The sequence below is a fragment of the Ovis canadensis genome, chromosome 1 (assembly GCF_042477335.2).
Source record: "Ovis canadensis isolate MfBH-ARS-UI-01 breed Bighorn chromosome 1, ARS-UI_OviCan_v2, whole genome shotgun sequence".
Classification (NCBI taxonomy): domain Eukaryota; kingdom Metazoa; phylum Chordata; class Mammalia; order Artiodactyla; family Bovidae; genus Ovis; species Ovis canadensis.
Genome location: NC_091245.1, coordinates 99,115,947 through 99,138,808, shown reverse-complemented (window position 1 = coordinate 99,138,808; position 22,862 = coordinate 99,115,947). Strand labels below are relative to the sequence as shown.

The 22,862-nt window shown below is 40.0% G+C and overlaps 1 protein-coding gene across 4 annotated transcripts in view; it reads left to right on the top strand.

The window, feature by feature from the left end:
- Positions 1-3,056: 3,056 nt before the first annotated feature.
- FMO5 (flavin containing dimethylaniline monoxygenase 5) overlaps positions 3,057-22,862 on the top strand; it is a 39,677-nt gene continuing 19,871 nt past the window's right edge. Inside the window, exons 1-5 of one of the 4 annotated variants that reach the window (XM_069602504.1) lie at positions 3,057-3,184; positions 3,657-3,829; positions 15,700-15,888; positions 18,614-18,776; positions 22,322-22,464. In XM_069602504.1, the coding sequence (XP_069458605.1) occupies positions 3,695-3,829; positions 15,700-15,888; positions 18,614-18,776; positions 22,322-22,464 (630 nt within the window). In that variant the 5' untranslated portion in view covers positions 3,057-3,184; positions 3,657-3,694. Of the gene's footprint in view, positions 3,555-3,656; positions 3,830-15,699; positions 15,889-18,613; positions 18,777-22,321; positions 22,465-22,862 lie in introns of all 4 variants that reach the window. The other 3 variants (XM_069602499.1, XM_069602513.1, XM_069602500.1) reach the window with 3 other exon arrangements.

Here is a 22,862-nt window from a genome sequence, read left to right as displayed (position 1 = left end):
ATCTCAAATTCAGGGATCTCTGGGCAACTTGTAATTACCTCCCTCAGACATGGGTTGGTCTTGTGGTTGAGCACCTCACTGATGCAAAGGAAGTCACTTGCTTCTCCAATACCCAATAAATCATGGTCTAGTAGAAGAGACAGGATGATTATATCAGAACTTCTTGTTCTTTAGTATTCAGTGGCCCTTCCACCACCATAAATTTTGGGCAGTGATAAGATGAGAGGTTAATATTTTGAAATCTCAATGAAGATGCGTTTAGGTAACTGAAAAAAATAAAAGACCCTGCTTTTTCTTTCTAGGAGAAAGTAGCGTTAGACAGAAGAAAAGATATTTGGTGACAAAAGGCATTCTATTTTGTGGTATTTGATGGTGAGCACACTAGTTAAATACAATATTGTAAAGTAAAAAAAAAAAATCTACAAACGATAAAAAAAAGATTTCTGAAGCAAAGTGAGAAAAGAATCCAGAACAGTAGTTAATAGTGGCTTTTTTAGAAAAATGAGAAATTTTTGACTAGCTTATCTTAATATCACTCTTGAGAGATAAATGGTATTTTGATAAATAAGAACCATATCAAAAAAGACAGAACCACATAAAAAAACCCACTTTTTAAAATTACTGAGAATTTAAACTCTATCCTTAAACTCCTTTCCCTTTATTCTCCCATTAGGCTATGTTGATGCCATGTGTTTCCCACTGTGCATGTATGTGTCTGTGTGTTCATATAATTCAGACCATATTGTGGGCAGAAGTCTTTCTGACAAAGCCAAATGATTTCCCAAACCAAAGGTCTATTTTTAAACATATTTTAAAGTAGTCAAAATAAGACAAGCTATGATCAGCTAGGAGAAGGCAATGGCAACCCATTCCAGTACTCTTGCCTGGAAAATCCCATGGACAGAGGAGCCTGGTAGGCTGCGGTCCATGGGGTCACTAAGAGTTGGACACGACTGGGCGACTTCACTCTCGTTTTTCACTTTCATGCATTGAAGAAGGCAATGGCAACCCACTCCAGCACTCTTGCCTGGAGAATCCCAGGGACGGCAGAGGCTGGTGGGCTGCTGTCTATGGGTTCGCACAGAGTTGGACACGACTAGAGTGACTTAGCAGCATGATCAGCTAAAAGCAGTTCAATGAAAGTATAAACTGTAAAGGCAGGATTTAGGCAAAGAAAAGAGAGATGAGAAATGGAAGGACTTGTGACTAAATTAGAAGTAAAAAATATCCTCATAAAGGAGAATTATATATGGTGATTGACACCTAGGCCCAAAGCCAGACTGCCAGTGTACTCCCCTGCATTTTCACTTCCAAAACACACACATTATGAAGTTGCTCAGAGGATTACATGCGTCCATTCCCAATTACATCTGTTGCACCATACAAGGTAAACCCTTGAAAAATAACCATTGGTCTGGGAAGGATACTTTTGGGGTGAGGTAAGTCAAAACCCAGTGTTGGTATTATTGGCATCAAATCATCTTCAGTAAAGTTGACTCAGGCAGTAGTACAGGGTGCACAAAGATGCATGGTATCAGCCATAACCTACCTCTCCCAGAACCCCTTACACCTGTCAAAACAGACTCCTGGGTTGAATGGACCCTGATTCTGACCCATTGTGTGAAGTCCTATATCATTACATTGGTCTTTTCTGCATGATTTGAAAAAATCTGTTACTTTTTAAAAGTGGATATTTTGTGTTTTTAATTGCACAGGTAACTGTGTGAGAAAAAGAGCCTTTTAAAAGTATTTTTAGTTTTTTGAAATTATGTTTGTGTATTGTCCTCCCTACTAAACTCTGCTGCTGCTGCTGCTGCTGCTGCTGCTCAGTCGCTTCAGTCGTGTCCGACTCTGCGCGACCCCATAGATGGCAGCCCACCAGGCTCCCCCATCCCTGGGATTCTCCAGGCAAGAACACTGGAGTGGGTTGCCATGTCCTTCTCCAATGCATGAAAGTGAAAAGTGAAAGTGAAATCGCTCAGTCGTGTCTGACTCTTTGCGACCCCATGGACTGCAGCCTACCAGGCTCCTCTGTCCATGGGATTTTCCAGGCAAGAGTACTGGAGTGGGGTGCCATTGCTTTCTCCACTACTAAACTCTAAGCTCCTCTAAGTAGAAAACAATCCACTCACTCCTCACTGTACCCCAGCACCCAGGTCAGTGCATGGATATTTTAAAGAAAATTTCTATCAGTAGCATAGAACCATTTGAAGTGAAGTGAAAGTTGCTCAGTTGTGTCAGGCTCTTTACAAATTGATGGACTGTAGCCGGCCAAGCTCCTCTGCCCAAGAGATTCTCCAGGCAAGAATACTGGAGTGGGGCAGCAGGGGGGGGGGGGGGGGGGAGGGGTAAGGATACTGGAGTGGGTTGCCATTTCCTTCTCCAGGGGATCTTCCCAACCCAGGGATTGAAGCCAGGTCTCCTGCATTGCAGGCAGATTCTTTAGCCGCTGAGCCATGAGGGAAGCCCAAATAGCAGAGGGGGCATCCCTGGGTGGGCACAAAGAATTGATGCTTTTGAACTGTGGTGCTGGAGAAGACTCTTGAGAGTCCTGTGGACTGCAAGGAGATCAAATCAGTTAGCCCTAAAGGAAATCAACCTGATTATTAATTTGGAAGGACTGATGCTGAAGCTGAAGCTCCAATACTTTGGTCACCTGATGCAAAGAGCCAACTCATCAGAAAAGACCCTGATGCTGGGAAAGATTGAAGGAAAGAGGAGAAGGAGATGACAGAGGGTGAGATGGTTGGATGGCATCACCAACTCAATGGACATGAGTTTGAGCAAGCTTTGGGAGATAGTGAAAGACAGGGAAACCTGGGGTCCTTAAGTCCATGGGGTAGCAGAGAGTCAGATACGACTGAATGACTGAATAACAAGCACAGAACCAAAGATCCAGTTTTGGGTGTTGAGGCCAAAAGGTGGACGAGGGGGTCCCAAAGTGGTTTATCAGATCTCCCGACAGCCAGATGTTCTCCACTTAAGCTTTTGGAGCAAGACTTGCTTGGTGGTGGTGTTGACAATTTCCCTTCACCAGGAGGCGTCTGTCACTTTAAGATAAACACCAGGAAGTTCAAAGTGAATGGGAGAGGCGAACGACGGAAGACGGAAATTCCGGCTGCTTGGATCTCCCCCTGAGAGTATTTGAGAGTTCGAGCATCTGTAGCTGAAAAACCGAGAGGCTGTAGGGTTAATCCTTTCTGCTTAAACTGGGTTGGCCCACTTTTTATTCCGTCAGCTGGGGAAAAGGTTGCGGCTGAGTGGGCGGGGTGTTGGCTGAGAAGTGTGGAGCCGAACAGCCCTCCCCATTGGCTATTGCTGATGTTGGTATTTTGTTGCTTTATATATCTTTGAAAAGAGCCAGACTTGCAGTGTGCTCCAGATCGCAGCTGTAGGATCTGCTGGTGTTGAGGCAAAGGCATTGAGTTCAGGTACCATAGCCGACCTCTCAGCTCTGGGTCTCAGATCTGGGTCTTGCAGCCGCAGGGCTCTCCCATCCAAGGTGTAGTAATTCCCTGTGGCTAGGAGGACACTGGTATCTGGTTTCCTCAAAGGTATCTGCTGTTTCAGCCTTTATTAATGCCATGTCCAAGTCTTACTGAAAGATGTTAATTGATGTGTGTTTTCTATCTTTTGTCATCCTTTCTTTTGGACAGGTTCCACTGACCCAGCCCTGTGAAGATCTCTGGAGACCATGGCCAAGAAAAGAATTGCTGTGATTGGGGCAGGTGTGAGTGGGCTCACGTCTATCAAGTGCTGCCTGGAAGAAGGCTTGGAGCCCCTCTGCTTTGAAAGGTCTCATGACATCGGAGGGCTGTGGCGGTTCCAGGTAAATCTCCTGGTTCCTTAATACTTGGAACTCTGGCTGTAACTAGGTGCAAAAGATACTTTATCTTGTGTCAGGAAATATGATGGGCTTCATAGTGATTCAGCCTGCTAGACTTCAGTTTGCTGATCCCTTCTCAGCAACCATCACCTCAGGTTCTATGCAAGCTCCTCTTTCCCAAGCCTGGCAGCAAAAATGGGACAGAGATATCACTTTTTTTTTCCCCTTTACTGATGACTATGAAAATGGCACAGAGATCATTTTCATTTACAGATCTTCTTTGATTGACAATGAAATTATATCTTGATAAGCCCATCATAAATTGAAAATATCCTTTGCTTAAAATACATTTAATACACCTAACTTGGTAAAGAACCTGCCTGCTATGCAGGAGACTGCCTACAATGCAAGAGCCCACCTGCAATGCAGGAGAGGCAGGATTAATCCTTGGGTTAGGAAGATCCCCTGGAGAAAGAAATGGCAATCCACTCTAGTACTCTTGCCTGGGAAATCCCATGGACAGAGGATACTGGTGGGCTACAGTCCCTGGGGTTGCAAGAGTTGGACACGATTTAGTGACTAAACCACCCCCTAACACCATAGCTGCACCTAACCTACCTTAAATGCGCTCAAAGCACTCATCTTAGCCTACACAGGCAAAATCATCTCACACAAAGCCTATTTTGTAATAAAGTGTTGAATATTTTATAATTTGTTGAATACTGTACTGAGCATGAAAACCAGAATGGTTGTAAACTGATCAGTTGTTTACCCTCCTGATCTGTGACTTGGGGGAAGCTGCCACTGCCCAGCAGCACCAGAGTATGGCACAAAGTATTGCTAACCCAGGAAAAGATTAAAATTCAAAATTTGAAATATGGTGTCTATTGAATGAATATTGCTTTAAAACTATTGTAAAGTCAAAAAAAATCACAAGTTGAATCATGGTAAGTTGGGGAGTGTCTGTAATAAGTTTTGCTGCTATCTGGAAGAGGGCAACAATCTCTGTAGTGGCAGGGTGTAACAAAATGACAATATGTGAAGTGGCTAGAAAATTTAGAGTGGTTACTCTTGGTCTGCATTAATCAGTAATTGATCTAGAATATAGGTTACAGCTCCTTCCAGTAATTCCTCTTTTGAGTCTTTTCTAATCTTACTGTTTTGTTTGTTTGTTTGTTTATTCCTTCCTTCCTTCCTTTTAAAAAATTCTAGTAACTTTAAACAATTCTATAATAATTCCAGTCCCTGAATAGGATATAAAATCTGGCTTGAAAGAATCAAAAAATTCTTTGAACTTTTTCTTTGCTTGAGAAGTCAAATCAGTAGTCATATCTTCAGAGGAGGCCAGAGGGTGCATGCAACTACATTTTCTTGTCCTGCACAGATAAAGTTGTTGTTTTAATATGCACACCCAGCCCTGCAACTAACATAATAAGGTATCATCTAACTTAAATGATAGTTAAGCTTACTATATGTTAAAGAATATTAACCTCCTTAACTACCTCCAAAGCAACATCCATTGGGTTTGCTTTTCAGCTCATTTTTTAGAGCCAGTGAATGGTATTAAGGTGTCCAGCTTTGTTTCCTGTTTCATAAAGACAAACATAGTGTTTGCCAGTTACTTTAAAGTGGTTTCACAGTATTCCTTAGTTGAACAACAGCGCCGCTGTTTTGCATCTTGGCTCTGTCTTGGTGACTAGCTCTGACAGTAGTTCTCATTCAGATCCAGGGTGAATACCCCTTAGCACACCACCATGCCTCGGTCATAATCAGTCTTGCACGTGGGCTGAAAAGACTGTTAATTAATATTTTGTAATCAATAGAAAATTTTACTTTAGAAACCCAGCCACAACATAGTGTAGAGTTTAAGAGCACAGTCTGAGTTCAAATCCTGTGTCTGCACCTACTAGCATTACTGTGACTTCGGGGAAAATCATTAAACCTCTCTGTACCTCTATGTTATCATCTTTAAGAAGGAGATACCCCCTTCACAGAGATATTGTAGGAGGTTAAGTGAATAATTATGTCATCACTAGTAACAGTGGCACAATAAGTGCTACACATCAGTTGTTATTCAGTAGGCCAAATGTGGGGCCCACACATTTGATGTCTGATAAGCATCCTAAGCAACTACTGATTGGGTAAGAAATCGGTTGAAGGTTCACCATCCTACCTGATTATCAGGTTTATAGCTTTTATCTCCAAAGTGGCTTAAACTTCTCTGTTAAAAACTCAACTTGAAGTTTGTTCTGATGATACTCTTGGCAAAATTTCAACACCTTATAAACTGCTTACTTGAAAATAAATAAGCTATATTTCATCGTAATGCTCTGACTTCTGTTAAGACAGACCACATCTATGTCTATTATATATAACACATATTTTTACATATATTATATGCACACACATACACACCACTATAATTCTAGAGCCAAAGGCCATGCATGCCTGGCATGTATTAGGCACCAAACATTTGCATTTTATAAATGAATCCTTGAGATGGAAAATTTCTTGGGTGGCTGCTTAGACTGCTTGTGGAAATAGACCTTCATTTTCACATATTCCAGTTACACAGTTGTGAAGTCTGAGGTATTATAAACATTTGTTAATTGCAGATTAAGCATGTTTCACATGTTGATGCTGGTTTCCTCAAACATTCCTTTGAGATCTGCTTTTCTTTCACCTCCTTGCTTGTTATTTGGAGCCTTTTCTCCCACCCTACGCCTCTCACATTTTTATAATTTCATTGGAGGTTTCATATATAAGATCATCCCAAGCACGTTGGAATTCCACTGTTGCTACGAGGTGTCCAGTAAGTCACTGGGGACTCAGGGCTTCCATTTTCTTTCTTGTAATAGGTCTCAGGGATTCAGTATGCATGCCTTTCTTCTTGACCTCTTCATTAATGTTAGGTCAGACTGAGTGTGAAACATAGGTAGTGACGTGAGACATATCGCTTTAACGTTCATTACTACAGTATTACTTTATAAACAAAGTGGCTTAAAATGATAAATTGCTTGGGAAATGTTGAGGTTTTAATAAGTATGCAATGCTGTAGAATAATTTTTAATTTTAAATTTAGTTTAATTTTAGTTAAATTTTAAAAATCTCAATGCATACCATAGCAGTGCTTCTCAAACTTGAAAATGAAAATGAATCACTGGAGATTTTGCTAAAATGTACATTCTGATTCATTAATCTGGGGGTGGTGCTTAGATGCTATATTTCAAATAAGCCCCCAAGTGTTGTTGCTCCTGCTGATAATTACATTTTGAGTAGTAAAGTTCTAAAGTGTATATGTTATACAAAGGTACCATATTGATACAATATAATGTAAAATAAGGCATATTTAATACATTTTGATTTAAAATATAAAATTAAGTAATAACCACTCTTAGATGGATAGATCTTTTAATTTCTTAAATATATCTCCCTCTAAAAAAGACAACTGAATGGATACAAAGTTAGAAGGTTAACTATAGAGCAGTGGCTGTTAACTTTGGCTGCACACTGAACAGTCACCTGGGAACTTGAATAAACTTTAGCAAATACTGCTATCAGCCCATCCAGATTCTGGCTTTATTGGCCTGGAGTGCCAATAAAATTCTCCACTAGTTATTTCTAATGCACAACCAACATGGAAACCTTTGACCTTCAGCCTTTACTCCTGCTTTCCCGTGTGATAAATGAGGATGACATTGCATCTTTAAAACAAAATCAATAATGGTTTATTGGATAAACATTTCTGGACCTCAGACTATATTAGATGATGAGGAAACAGAGTTATATAACCTCTTGCCTCTGCCCTTAGATATTTTGCAATTTAGCTAAGAATGTGTGGAGAAAGGACTTCTGAGGTGGATGGGATAAACTCTGGTTCCCTGAGCCTTCTAGGGCCAGCACATGACCTCTTATCAGTACATTTCAACCTTATCTATATATTGCTGCTGCTGCTGCTGCTGAGTCGCTTCAGTCATGTCCGACTCTGTGCGACCCCATAGATGGCAGCCCACCAGGCTCCCCGCCCCTGGGATTCTCCAGGCAAGAACACTGAAGTGGGTTGCCATGTCCTTCTCCAATGCACGAAAGTGAAAAGTGAAAGTGAAGTTGCTCAGTCGTATCCGACTTCACCACCCCATGGACTGCAGCCCACCAGGCTCCTCTGCCCATGGGATTTTCCAGGCAAGAGTACTGGAGTGGGGTGCCATCGCCTTCTCCATAGACAGGGAGTAATTAAAACAGGGTCTCTGGTACAGATGTATAGAACGGACTTTTAGACTCTGTGGGAGAGGGAGAGGGTGGGATGATTTGGGAGAATGGCATTGAAACATGTATACTATCAGGTAAGAAACGAATCACCAGTTTATGTTTGATACAGGATACAGGTTGCTTGGGGCTGGTGCATGGGGATGATCCAGAGAAATGATATGGGGTGGGAGGTGGGAGGGAGGTTCAGGATTGGGAACTCATGTATACCCGTGGCTGATTCATGTCAATGTATGGCAAAACCAATACAGTATTGCAAAGCAAAATAAAGTAAAAATAAAAATTGAAAAATAAATAAATAAAAATAAAACAGGGTCTCTGGGAGAAGGGACCAGGCATTAGTATTTTAGAGTTCCCCATGTGATCCCTGTGTGAAGACAACATTGAGAACAGTCCTAAGACAACTGGGGTCCAATGGGATTCTGAGAGTCTGTCAAAGGAACAGAAGGTCCACACTGTTTTCATTCCTCCCACTGAAGGTGAGTCATTTTTCTCCATTCTTCTGCCCTTACTATTGCCTCTGATCCCTTCAGTTTAAATTACACTACCCTATGTCCCCATTATTTTTTTTTCACATGAATTTCCTATTCAATGCAAGTCATGTGCTTAGGCAGGAAGTATGATCAAAGTATGTCTGTATAGGGAAGATTATTCACTGACGGTAGAAAATACTAAAATGCAGGAGTGGAAGCTCCTTTTTCTACTCACTGACCTGATACTGCTCTGCCCACACTTATAAAGTAGTGAGCTGACAGTAATAAGCACTACCAATGGGGTGTTTAGAAGGGCTTGAAGGTTTTTGTGGAGATACAATATTTCATTGTCTTAATTATTTGAAAATTAATACAAATATATTGTCAAATATAAAGGGTAAGATCTGTGATTCATTTAGCTCAGTGACCCCCAACAGACCTGCTGTGGAAAGCATCAGTCTACTCCTTCTATTTGGAAACTTCGAACCTTTGGAAAACAAGACAGAGTGTATTTTTTAGCATTAAGATCATGAGGTTTTTTGTTTTGTTTTGTTTTGTTTTATTTTGGCAGTGCTGGGTCTTGGTTGCAGCATGCAGGATCTTTAGTTGCAGCATGAGAACTATTCGATGTGGCATGTCAGATCTAGTTTCCTAACCAGGGATCGAATCCACGGCCTCTACTTTGGTACAGTGTGGAGTTTTAGCCACTGGACCACCAGGGAAGTCCCTGCGGCTGCTGCTGCTGCTGCTAAGTCGCTTCAGTTGTATCTGACTCTGTACAACCCCATAGACGGCAGCCCACCAGGCTCCCCTGTTCCTGGGATTCTCCAGGCAAAAACTCTGGAGTGGGTTGCCATTTCCTTCTCCAGTGCATGAAAGTGAAAGTGAAGTCGCTCAGTCGTGTCCGACTCTTAGCGACCCCATGGACTGCAGCCTACCAGGCTCCTCCATCCATGGTATTGGAGTGGGTTGCCATTGTCTTCTCCGAGGGAAGTCCTTAATATAGTGTTTTTATTACTTTAGAAATATCTGCTGAATGAATGAAGTCAAATTTAATAGTTAAGAATATTTCTACCCCTGCCCTCACAAACACCTTGTTTTCAAAAGGACCTAACCACTAATTAATTTTTTAATGTGCTATTACAAATAATGTGTTTAAACAAACTTTAATTTTAGAACTGTGTTAGGTTTACAGAATTATTAGGAAAATAGTAGAGTTCCCATATACCTCATGCCCAGATATTATTAACATCTTACATTAGTGTGATAACATTTGTTGTAATTAATGGACCAATATTGATACCTTATTATTAACTGAAGTCCATGCTTTATTCAGATTTATTTAGGTTTATTTTTCCTAATGACCTTTTCCTGTTCCAGCTGTCATGTCTCCTTAGGCTCCTCATGGCTGTGTCAGTTTCTTAGCCTTTCATTGTTTTTGATAACCTTGACAGTTTTGAGAATCACTGGTTAGATATTTTATAGAAAATCCCTCAGTTGGGATTTGTCTGATGTTTTCATCGTGGTTAGACTGGGGTTATGAATTTTGGGGAGGAAGACCTTAGAGGTAGAGTGCCATTCTCATCACATCATATCAATGTTACACTCTATCACACTTATCACACTGATTGATGTTAATCTTGATGACCTGGCTTGAAATGGTGTTTATCAGGGTTTGTCACTGTGAAGTTTCTCTTTTTTTCTCCCATGTCATACTGTACTCTTTGGAAGAAAGTCACTATGCACAGTCCACACTTAAGGGCAAAGTTGGCTATTCTAGGCTTTTTGTCTTTCCACATAAATTTTAGAATCAGTTTGTCAACATCTACAAAATAGCTAGCTGGGAGACTGACTAAAACTCAGCATGTTGCATAATCCTAATCCACTTTATTATCTTCATTTATTGTTCTCCTCAGTTAACTTCAAGCTTCTGAGGCCTTAAATTGTTTTTGAAACATTCTAGACTCTTTTACAACTTTAAACTTTTGTAATACTACTTCTTCTTCATTTGGAAAATTCTTATCAGTCATTCAAGAGTCCCATCAAATGTGACTTCTTGGGAGAAGTATTTCTTGTTCTCTCCACTGAGTTAAATGCTCCCATTCAATCTCCAAACTGCCAAAACTCTCTGCTCATATTGCCATCAAGGCGACTTAGAATACACAGTAGTCTACATTTGTTACTATCACTGTGAGATACCCAAAAGTAGAGTTTGTGTCTTATTTTTTGCATTTCTGATGTGTGTGTGTGTGTGTGTGTGTGCACTCAGTCGTGTCTGACTCTTTGCAACCGCATGGACTGTAGCCCACCAGGCTCCTCTGACAATGGAATTTTCCAGAATACTGAAGTAGGTTGCCCTTTCCTACTCCAGAAAGTATATATCTTCCCAACCTGGTATATAGTGGATGCTTAATAAATGATTTGAAATGAATTAATGAGTGAATTATAGAGATTGAATTTGAAGACACTTAAAAATGGATTTTGAAATCTGTAAAGGAACACTGAAAATAGCCTATGCTATAACTTTAAGTGGAAAAAGTAATATACAAAATTAAATTTACATTGCAATCATCAAATATAATATTATGTATGCCTGGGACAACTATGCCTGTGTCTACCCATGTTTACATAGTTACACATTGTATAATCTCTACCCTGTTATATGCGTATACTTTATTTATTATAAATCAATAAAACTTGAAGGTAGGAAAAACAAATTGGTTTATTAAGGAGGTAGGATTTTTCTTTTATTTTTGTAGAAATATTTATATCACACCTTCACGATAAAACCCTTCAGCAAATTAGGAATAGGAGGAAACACCTTCAATTTGATAAAGAACATCTACAAAATACTTACAGGTAACATTATACTTTGAAGAAGGGAATGGCAACCCACTTCAGTATTCTTGGCTGGAGAATCCCATGAACTGAGGAGTCTGGTGGGCTACCATCCATGGGGTCGCAAAGAGTTGGACATGACTGAGCGACTAACACAACATTATACTTAATACTGAGAAAATGAACAATTTACCCATAAAACTGAGAACAAAGCAAGGACAGCCTCTCTTAACACTTCTATTAAACACTGTATTAGAAATCCTAACTAATGTAATAAGGTAAGAAATGGCAATAAAGGTATACATATTGGGTAGGAATAAGTAAAATGATTTTTATTTGAAGATGATATGACTGTCTGTCTATGTAGAAAATTCCAAAGAATTTTTTAAAATCCTTGGAACTAATAAGCAATTATAGCAGGGCTGCAGGCTACAGAGGTAATATACAAAAGCCAACTGCTTTCCTATATACCAGAAATGAAAAATTGGACTTTGAAATGAAAAACCATACCATTTATAATAATATTCCCCAAATCAAATGCTTACCTAAAAATCTAACTGAGGAGAACAATAAATGAAGATAATAAAGTAGATTAAGATTATGCAACATGCTGAGTTTTAGAATAAGAAATCTGGTTTCCCACATGGAATCAGTAGAAGCCAGTAAGCAGTGGGCTGACAGGATCTGCTTTGAATTTATCAGGATACTTAAGAAGTGGTGTGGAAGATAAATTCTACATCATACTGAGATCATAATTTATTAAACCATTTGCCTATTGGAGGAGGGGCCATTTAAGTGATTTCTAATTAATAGCTATTTTAAATAATATAAATTGAATATCTTCATGCATCTGATTTTATATTACTTTGCAATTTTCCTTACAACAAATTTTATAAGATAAAAATATCTTATTCAACTCTTTTTGAAATGAATTTGATGTATTTCATTAGTTTGTTATGCATTATGTGAAAGTTACTTCTTTTTTCTATATGTACTTTTCTCAATGTAATTCACCATACATCTATTAAATATCTACTAAGTGCTAGTTATAATTTTATATACTGTGGGAAAGATCATAAATATAAGTCAAGGGGTTTACAATCAAATTGGGGAGATAAAGAATATATAAACTATAAGACATCATGGAGGTCTCTGAATCCTAAACTGAAAAACAAACTATAGAAAATGGAGCAGCATCTAAAAGTTTAATTAGAGAAGAGGTACAACCATACACTAGAAAGAACACTTTGGTTGAAATTTGTAGGATAGGTTAGAAGAGACTTGAAAAGAGACTTGTGAAAACATTATTAGCAGCCAACAAGAATGAGATCCTGAAGTATAGGGCAAAGAAATGGGAATGATCAATCCAGGATTCTGAAATTCAAAAATTCTTCTCTAAAAACCAGGGGAAAATCATCTCTAATGTGGGCAAAGCCAATGAACACTCTCCTTTATGGCCATTGAATGCTCAGTAATACCCAACATCCAAATATCTGTTTGTTGATGGACAAAAGGGAAGACTGTCTCTGCATGATAAACAACCATTTGTTGTTTAGTCTTTAAGTTATGTGGACTCTTTTGCAACCCCATGAACTGTGGTCTGTTAGGCTCCTCTGTCCGTGTGATTTCCCAGGCAAGACTGCTAGGGTAGATTGCTATTTCCTTCTCCAGGGGATCTTCCAACCCAGATTTGAACCTGTGTTTTCTTCATTGGTAGGCAGATTCTCTACCACTGAGCCAGCAGAAAAGCCCTAAAAAGGAAGTGCATGGGTGCGTGCTCAGTTGTGTTGGAATCTTTGTGATTCCATGGACTTTAACCCACCAGGATCCTCTGTCCATGGGATTTTCCAGGCAAGAATACTGGAGTGGGTTGCCATCTCCTATTCCAAGAGATCTTTCCCACCCAGGGATCGAACCCACATCTCTTGCATTGGCAGGCAGATTCTTACCACTGGGCCACCTGCAGAGCCCAGAAAGGGAAAAGGGGGTACAAATTGGTTAAGGTAATTGTCCATAATCAAAACAATTTTAAAAACAGTTAAAAAATCATCGTTTGTGATGTTTCAGTTAAAGCTAATATAGCAGTCTGGATAGATACTGTGCTATTTTATGTGGTCAGTACAACACCCCTGTTTGTGTGTGCTAAGTCACTTCAGTCATGTTCAACCCTTTGCAACCCTATGGACTGTAGCCCACCATGCTCCTCTGTCCATGGGATTATCCAGGCAAGAATACAGGTATGGGTTGCTATGCCCTCCTCCATGGCATCTTCCCAACCCAGAGTTTGAACCTGTGTCTCTTGCGCCTCCTGCATTGGCAGGCAGATTCTTTACCACTGAGCTACCTGGGAGAATCTTGAGGATTTTGCTAGAAAGGCAGGTTCCAATTCAGTAGGTCGGGGTGGGGCCTGAGATTCTGCATTTCTAACAGTCTCCCAAGAGATATCTCTGCCTGCTAGTTCTTCAGGTAGCAAGGATCTAGAGTAGTGATTCTCAAATACAGTGTATTTGTTGGGCATTAAATGGTTCTGAGACCAAAGCAAGTGTGTGTGGGTGTGTATGTGCATGGGTGGGGGATGGTCCCCAGACATCAACAAACAACATTCAGATACTAGCAAGATATCCAAGAATTAAACTCAATTCTATTTACCCAGAGATAGTTTCAGACTCCACAAATTGAGAGCTCAGTCCTATAAGACTGCCCCCTCTGCCCTACTGTAGACACCAAGTCATAAACTCAGGTTATTACCAGTGCTTCTGACCAACTGGCTACAGTTTGAAGATTCCAATGGCCCCTCCTTGGACTTTGGACTTCAGATGCCAGTCATTACCAGGTTGTTACCTATACTTCTGACCAACTGACTATAAGTCAGAAATTCCCATGACCCTTTCCTTGGGTTTGCTTAATTTGCTAGAGCAGCTCACAGAACACAGAAAACCCATTTACTCACTCAATTACCAGTTTCTTATAAAAGTATGTAGCTTGGGAACAGCCAAAGAGAGAGATGTACAGGGAAAGGACACTGAGCTTCCATGCCCTCTCTAGGCACGCTGCTCTCCTGATCTTCTCAGGTTCACCAACCTGGAAGCTCCCTAAATCCTACTCTTTTGGGTTTTTATGGCGGCTTCATGACATAGGAATGATTAATTAAATCACTGGGCATTGGCTACTGATTCAACTTCCAGTCCCTCTCCCCTCCCCAGAAGTCAGAAGGGGGCAACTGAAAGTTACAACCCACAGGGTTTGCTCCATTGGTAACCAGGCCCACTATTATTTGCCTTCTAAGAGTCACCATACTAACACAACAAAAGACTTTGATCACTCTCAACACTTGGGAAATTACAAGAGTTTTGGGAGCTCTGAGCCAGGAACTGTGGTAGAAAGACCAAATATATATGAGAAATATATTTTGACCATCTGGATGACCAAATATATATTTCTTATAAATCACACTATCACAGACATTTAACTTATTTCATTTTTATATTACAAATAATGCTATCAACATACATTAACATAAATTTTTGTCTGAATACTAAATCTTTCTTTAAATGGCCAAGTGTCAAGGGTTTTCATGTTCTTGCCACATTACTCTCCAGAAAACATTGTACTGAGATTTCATTTTTGCTAACACTGAATAATTGTCTTTTAAATTAGTGAAAATAAGGTAAAACAGGAACACATAGTGGACAGAATTATAAATTAGTACAGTGTTTCCTGGAGAACGGTTGTTCCAAGTACACGAAAAACCTTGAAACTAGTACTCAGATGGGCAGTTCTCACTTGGAGTCTCTTGTCATTTTAGTCTAAGACTGGACACATACTATGACCTCTTTGTTTCCATGTTTAGAACATCAGCTGGGATAACTAGGACTTCTGGGGGCTGGCTGCACATCTCTCTATCACAAACATGCTCTTCATGTGGATAGCTTGGGCTTCCTCACAGGATGATGGTCTCAGGGTAGCTGGACTTGTTACACAGCTGCTGACTTCTATGAGAGGAAGCTTTCTAAGAAACCCAGGTGGAAGCGGCAAGACTACTTACCACTTAGTCTTGGAAGCCATCCAGTATCATTCTAACTGCATGCTGTTGGTCAAAATCAAGTCATAAAGACAACTCAGATTCAAGGGGAAGAGACAGCATGAGGGTGCAAATCCTGGGAGATATAAAGGGATGTGTGTGTATAACTTTTTTTAAAAATTGGCATTTCAGATAACTTTTCAAATGTTAATTGGCTGTTTATAAACCACGACCTTAATTCTCAAGCTGTTATGAATGCTTTTTATTTACTGCAGGAAGAACCTGAAGAAGGAAGGGCAAGTATTTACAAGTCAGTGATCATCAACACTTCTAAGGAGATGATGTGCTTCAGTGACTATCCCATCCCAGATCATTACCCTAACTTCATGCACAACTCCCAGGTCCTGGAGTATTTCAGGATGTATGCCAAAGAATTTGACCTTCTAAAGTACATTCGATTTAAGGTAGGGAATTTTGTGGGTATCTCTGTGTTTGAAGTTGTTTGCAAAGTAAATGAATAATGTTTCATTTAGCGGTGCTTATGTGTAGCTTGGTTTGGTATGCTCATGTATCTATCCAATAGACTCTACACTGAGTCTTCTCTCTGACTGAAAAGTATCAATAGGAAAGTCCCTCTTCTATATATTTTGACTACAGATCCAGGAAGCAACCTTCATTTCATTGCCTTCATTCTGTATCATTTGATTACAATAAACAAATGAGAACTGACAGGTTTAGGCACTTTGAAAACTTCTGGTGCCACAACTTGTTCCACAACTTGCCACTTAGCCTTTTATGCTTTCTGAGGTGCTTTCCAATGCATTTTTTATGTGACGACAACAACCCCATGTATTAGTTATTGAACAGTTATGAGAAAGCAAATAAGTCAACTCTGGTGTAGAGGAAAGAACACTGAATTGGGAAAAAAAAATCTTAAATTCTAGTCTTTGTTCTGCTGCTAATCTACTTGTGACTTCAGGCAAGTAAGTTCCTCAACTTTGACGTGTCTTAGTTTTATTTGTAAAACAAGATGATTGTAGTATATCACCTCCTTGGTTCCTTCCTGCTGTAAAATCTTCCATGATATTTCTATTATTTTAAGCCATGACCACAAAAGAACCAGTATTTCTGACAGCTGGCAAAAAGCCCTAATCTTCTACTTTCTGATCATTCTACTAAATCATGCCTTTTTCTATTTAACAACAAAATTAAAATGGCAATATCCAGTGACGACTTCCAAAGTCAGTCATTTATAGTCTAGTGATGCTTCTCTTCACTTTTTAAAAACACTTAGGTTTGTTACCACACTAATCAGTGAAGAAACACCCAAAAAAACAAAACAAAACAAAAAAACAGTGATTTAACAGTCTAGTTAGGAGCCAGAAAAATGAAAATTTCATTGTAAGCATAATTAATAAAAATACAGAGTTACAGGGTGATAAATGCCCTGAGATCTATACATTGCAGCTCAGAGGTGGGACACTTAATCCCTTAGAGCTTGAATTATCAGGTACCCTTGGACTTCCCTGCTCAGATGGTAAAGTGTCTGTCTACAGTGCGAGAGACCCAGGTTCAATCCCTGGGTTGGGAAGATCCCCTGCAGAAGGAAATGGCAATCCACTCCAGTATATTGCCTGGAAAATCCCATGGACAGAGGAGCCTGGAAGGCTACAGTCCATGGGGTCGCAAAGAGTCGGACACGACTGAGCGACTTCACTTCACTAAGGATGTTTTCTTAGAGGAGATTATACCAAACTAAATGTTGAAGGGTGAGTATCTCCAAATGAGGAAAGCATAAAAGGATGGTCCAGGCAGAAGCACTGGCGTGTGTACAAGTAAGAACATGATAGAGAGGAACTATAAATAATATAGGATCACTTGGGTATATAAGAGTGTTATTAGTCCACCAAGACATTATGGTCATAAATCCTAGAAGCACATAGGACATACTCTTAATGTTTCCTTAGACTAGGTAGAGTAACCTGTATTTGTTTTTAAAGCTAAAAACTATACCACTGACTATCCCATCTTTTATCTTCTTTCTTTCTAGTTATTTGTAAAATGGGCATTTATGGGAGTCAAAGAAGTTCATTTACACAAAACATGAGTCACTGAGATGTTTTTCTACTCTATTAGGAAAGGGAGCCTTATTAGCTCAGTCACACATTTAAGACTAGACAGTGAGAACGGAACTTGAGATAAGAAGGCATCGGAAGATCTCAGGATGTCTGGGAGTATGGGGAGGAATAGGCATTTAGTGCATCAAGTGTCTTAGAAACACAAGGGAAGCCCACATCTTATTTAAGTATCATATTGCCCTAGGGTATGGTCCAGGGCATATGGTACAAGAAGGGCTTCCCAGGTGGCGCAGTGGTGAAGAATCCACCTGCCAATGCAGGAGACACAGCAGACTTTGATCCCTGTGTCAGGAATATCCCCTGGAGGAGGAAATGGCAACCCACTCCAGTATTCTTGCCTGGAAAATCCTGTGGACAGAGGAGCCTGGTGGGCTACAGTCCAGGGGATTGCAAAGAGTCAGACATGATTGAGTGACTGAGCATACACACACGCGTGACCTAATAAAACTAGTAATTTGCACTTTTCTAGAAGAGGACAGTGCAACATTAATTTGCCAACTCATTTGAACTAGGTTGCCTCATGAAAGTTTTCTCACTCTGACCACGGTGGTGGTGGTTGTGATGGTTTAGTTGCTAAGTTGTGTCCTACTCTTGTGATCCCATGGACTGTAGCCTGCCAGGCTCCTTTGTCCCTGGGATTTTCCCAGGAAAGAATACTGCAGTTGGTTGCCATTTCCTTCTCCAGGGGATTCTTTCCGACCCAGGGATCAAACCCTGGTCTCCTGCATTGCAGGCAGAATCTTTACCAACTGAGGCATGGCCCAAGAAAAGTAGTCATTTGTACGTTTCTAGAAGGAGAGGATAGTGCAACATTAGTCTGCCAACTCTGTTTTATTTAGCTTCCCTCGTGAAAGTTTTCTCACTCTGACCATAGCCCCAAACAAAAAAAAGTTTTTATTTGTAGAGTATGAAAATCAAATATCCCTGCCTTAGCCCTCTTATGTGGTATCAGCCCTTTGTGTAAGCCCCTGCAAAGACAGACCTGTCAGGGAAGATGACCACTGCATAGGCTGTGGCTACAGTCCCCTGTGGTGATCCCTTTTCTTCTTAGACCACTGTGTGCAGTGTGAAGAAGCAGCCTGATTTCCCCACTTCAGGCCAATGGGAGGTGGTCACGGAATCTGAAGGGAAAAAGGAGGTGTATGTCTTCGACGGAGTTATGGTTTGCACTGGCCATCACACCTATGCTCACTTACCCTTGGAAAGCTTCCCTGGTAAGTAGCCTACTAAGCAAGAAGACCCTTGAACCATGCCTGTGACCTGGTCCCTAAAGAATGGTCTGAGTGATTCCTACCTTGGGATGAAATAAGGCTTATCCTAATTCTGCATATTCTACTGAAAAATGTTGCAGTAACTTGTATTAATAATATTGGGGAGGTAGAAATAACAGTAACATGGGGGACTAGAGGAAAATTAGAAAGCTTTATATTTAGTTTCACGATGATTATAGTTTTTCTAAGGATAAAAAGAGTTGATCTGCATTAGACTGAACAAAGGCTTTAAAAAATTTTTATTGGAGTATAGTTGATTTAAATATTGTGTTTTGAAACATTTCTGCTATATAGCAAAGTGAATCATATGTCCACTCTTTTTAAGATTCTTTTGCCACACAGGTCATTACAGAGTATTGAAAAGAGTTCCCTTGCTATACAGCAGGTCCTTATTATTGCTGTTTTGCCAGGGTCCAGACCCGGTGGATCCAGGGAATTCGAAGGTGGGGATGGTGTTGGCGTCCTTGGAAAAATACATATTTAATTACAGAGATATAGAGAAATTAGAAATGGATAGTGTAGTAGAAAAATTAGTGGAGAAAAAGAGGCTGAATAACTTGGAATTCAGCCAGAGAAATGGGGAGCAAGAAAGAAGCGACATGGGGCTATCAGTCTTTCCAGAAACTGATCGGATTTCTTTATTTTTGGGTTTGCTTATATTGGGTATATTGCTTATTTGGGTTTGTTACATATAGGGATGAATATAAAGTCACGCGGGGGTCAGTAGTCCTGACCTTTATCAAAATCAGGTGCGTCACATAAATGTATTAAAAAAAGGTCTTAGGGATATTGCATCATCTTCTGGCCATGAGTGAGACCTGCTGACATTTTATGATCCTTTCTTTCTGATAACCAAAAAACTTATTTCTTCCAAGGGTGTTTTTTCTTAAACCACGCACCACCCTCCAAATAAAGTTACATTCCTATAGGGTGAGGGTGTAGTGAGTTACAATCAAGAAAGGAATTTATTTAACCCAAGGTTAACATGATTAATCTTAAAGGTTAATATTTATTTCTCCTATATGCTTAAAGGTTAATACTTATTTCTCCTATATGCTAGTTATATTCATTATAAGGGCAGGGAACATGGAGATTTAGCAGCAAACATCAACCCAACAAATGAAAATCCTTTCACTAATGTTCCCCTTAAGATCTATTTAGTCTTAAGATAGTGATGAAGTTACATTTTTACATAGCAAGGACACAGTGATTTATAACAAAGTACAGTGATCTATTACAAAAGAGAAAATTCATTAACTAAAAAAGTCTAGTATTGCTAACCTTAAAACTATTATATTTCCCTTTCTATATTCCAAATACATTGATTAATATATTCCCAGGTGCCTAAGGATATGGAGGCCTGGCGGCAATCATTGACTCAATAATGAGAAAAGCCCTATGCTAATTAAGACTCTCAAAATACTCCAAAACTCTCTGTGCTTATACTTATTAAGTATTAAGTATATAGGTAGTAAACAATCATGTGCGTAGTGGCAGGAGTATGGATAATCCTGTCACACAAGCTAGTCTGTCAGCAGAGAGGTTTGACCTAAGACACCCTTGTCACACTCAGGGCAGGGAATTAGCAGCAATTATTGGCACAACAAATGAAAAACCCTTCACCAATATAATTCCTAACCAAACCACTATACTAATAATTTCCAAATCCCCAAAAGAATTTGCCTTTAGTAAGTCTAAAACATCTCATGCCTCTCAGATTGGGAGGCTGTAAATAATCACATGTGGCCGGACGAATATACAGGTGGGCTAGATAACCTTCAGAGGAGTCCGTAAGCTGAAACACTCTTGTCATGCCCAGGAGTTTTTATTGCCTTGAAGCTGCACGTTTACTCCTTCTCCGAGAGAAATGGTTATGGGGGAGAGCCTAAAACAGACTCTGGTTTTGGGGTAGATGCTCGGAAACAGGGGGTTTCCTGAGGCTTGATCACGCCTTTGCGTATGCCAAGCCTCCTTCCTCATGACCTTTGCCATGGGCAGAGTTCCTCACTCGGGCCCCCGGCACTGTTTAGTTGTCAAGTTATGTCAGACTCTTTTGCGACCCCATAGACTATAGCCCACCAGGATCCTTTATCCATGGGATTTCCCAGGCAAGAATACTGAAGTCAGTTGCCATTTCCTTCTCCAGGGCATCCTTTCACCCAAGGAATTGAACCCATGTTTCCTGCATTGGCAGGTGAATTCTTTACCACTGAGCCACCAGAGACCCCTTCTTACAGTAGTGTGTATATGCCAATCCCCGTGTCCCAGTTTATCCCTCCCCCACTTTTCCTCCCTATAGAAAAGTTTGTTTTCTATAACTCTTTCTGTTTTGTAAATAAGTTCATCTGTGCAATTGTTTTAGACTCCACATATAAGAGATACCATATGATATTTGTCTTTCTCTGACTTACTTCACTCACTTTGACAACCTTTAGGGGCATCCCTGTTGCTGCAAATGACATGATTTTGTTCTCTTTCATGATTGAGTAATATTTCATTGTATAAATATACCACATCGCTTTATCCTGAATGAAGGCTTTTTTTTTTTAGCAACGGAGGAAACAAACAGAAATACTGAGTTTCTAAGCAAGAAAATAAAGCTTAAAGAAAGAGTTAAATTACAGTCTTTGGCCTGGATTTTCATTTTGAGGGAAAAAAAATACTATGTATGTGCTCAGTTGCTCAGTTTTCAACTCTTTGTGTTACCACTGGAGTGGGTTGCCACTTCTTCCTCCAGGAGATCTTCCCAACCTAGGGATTGAATCCATGTCTTCCTGCATTGCACATGGATTCTATGTATACTCTAGAGTATATAAAAACACGTATACTACAATTGAAATGGAAGTAGGTATTTACAGAAGATGAAGAGAGGGTGGGGTGGGCAAATAGGTAAAGGGGATTAAGAAATACAAACTACTAATTATAAAATCAGTCACAAGTAATATAATAAACAGCACAAAGAACGTAGTCAAAATACTATAATATTATTAGAGAAGGAAATGGTAACCCACTCCAGGGTTGTTGCCCAGGGAATCCAATGGACAGAGGAGCCTGGTAGGCTGCTCTTGGAGGGTCACAAGGAGTCTGACACAACTGAGCATCTAAACCACTATAATATTGTAATAAGTTTGAATGTTGCCTAATCTATAAAAGATTGTTACTATGTTATACATCTGGAACTGATGTAAGTCAACTACAAAAAAAAAAAAAAAAGGGAAGAAGAAGATGAAAAGACAAGAGAATGTTTTCTGAAGTAGTTTGGATTTGTGAGTCCACAGGCCCAAAGTACAAACAGATCCTGAGTTAAGCAGACTACTTATGATAAGGAAATCACAAGGTTTGACTCTGGGGCTATGGGAAAAGAAACCAGGCAAAAATATTAAAAAGGTGACAGTGCACTTGAATAAAAGGAGAACACATGGAGGATGTGCACACTGCAAAAAAATTCAATGACCATTACCCAGTAATTATTTTTCCTTCTCTTGTAGGAATTGAGAAGTTCAAAGGACAATACTTCCATAGTCGAGATTATAAGAATCCAGACAGTCTCACTGGAAAGAGGGTCATTATAATTGGCATTGGGAATTCTGGAGGAGACCTGGCAGTGGAAATTAGCCACAGGGCCAAACAGGTTTGAATTAGTAAAATTATTTACTTTGCTTCACTAAGGAAGCTGCAGGACCCAACGGAGTGTATATAACTGCTCACAGCCCATCAGTGCCAATGGCAAATATAGGGATTGGTTTTGTTGCCTCAGTTGGCAACATCATGATTGATGATGTGACTGAGCCAGGTTACAAGTTAAGATTTCCATCATTTATCTGGCCTCACTCTAAGGAATTTAGTTATGACCAAGGACTGTGCCCATAATCTCTCTCAGCTGTCTCTTTGGAGGGTGCCTCTGGCTTTGAAGAAGACCAAGTGATTGCTGGGAGAGCCTGTTAGAATGCAGCATCCACAGTGCGGACCACTTGTTGGCCAGCAGAAATGCCATGCTCTTATTTTGAAGGAAAGTGTACTGGGTCATTG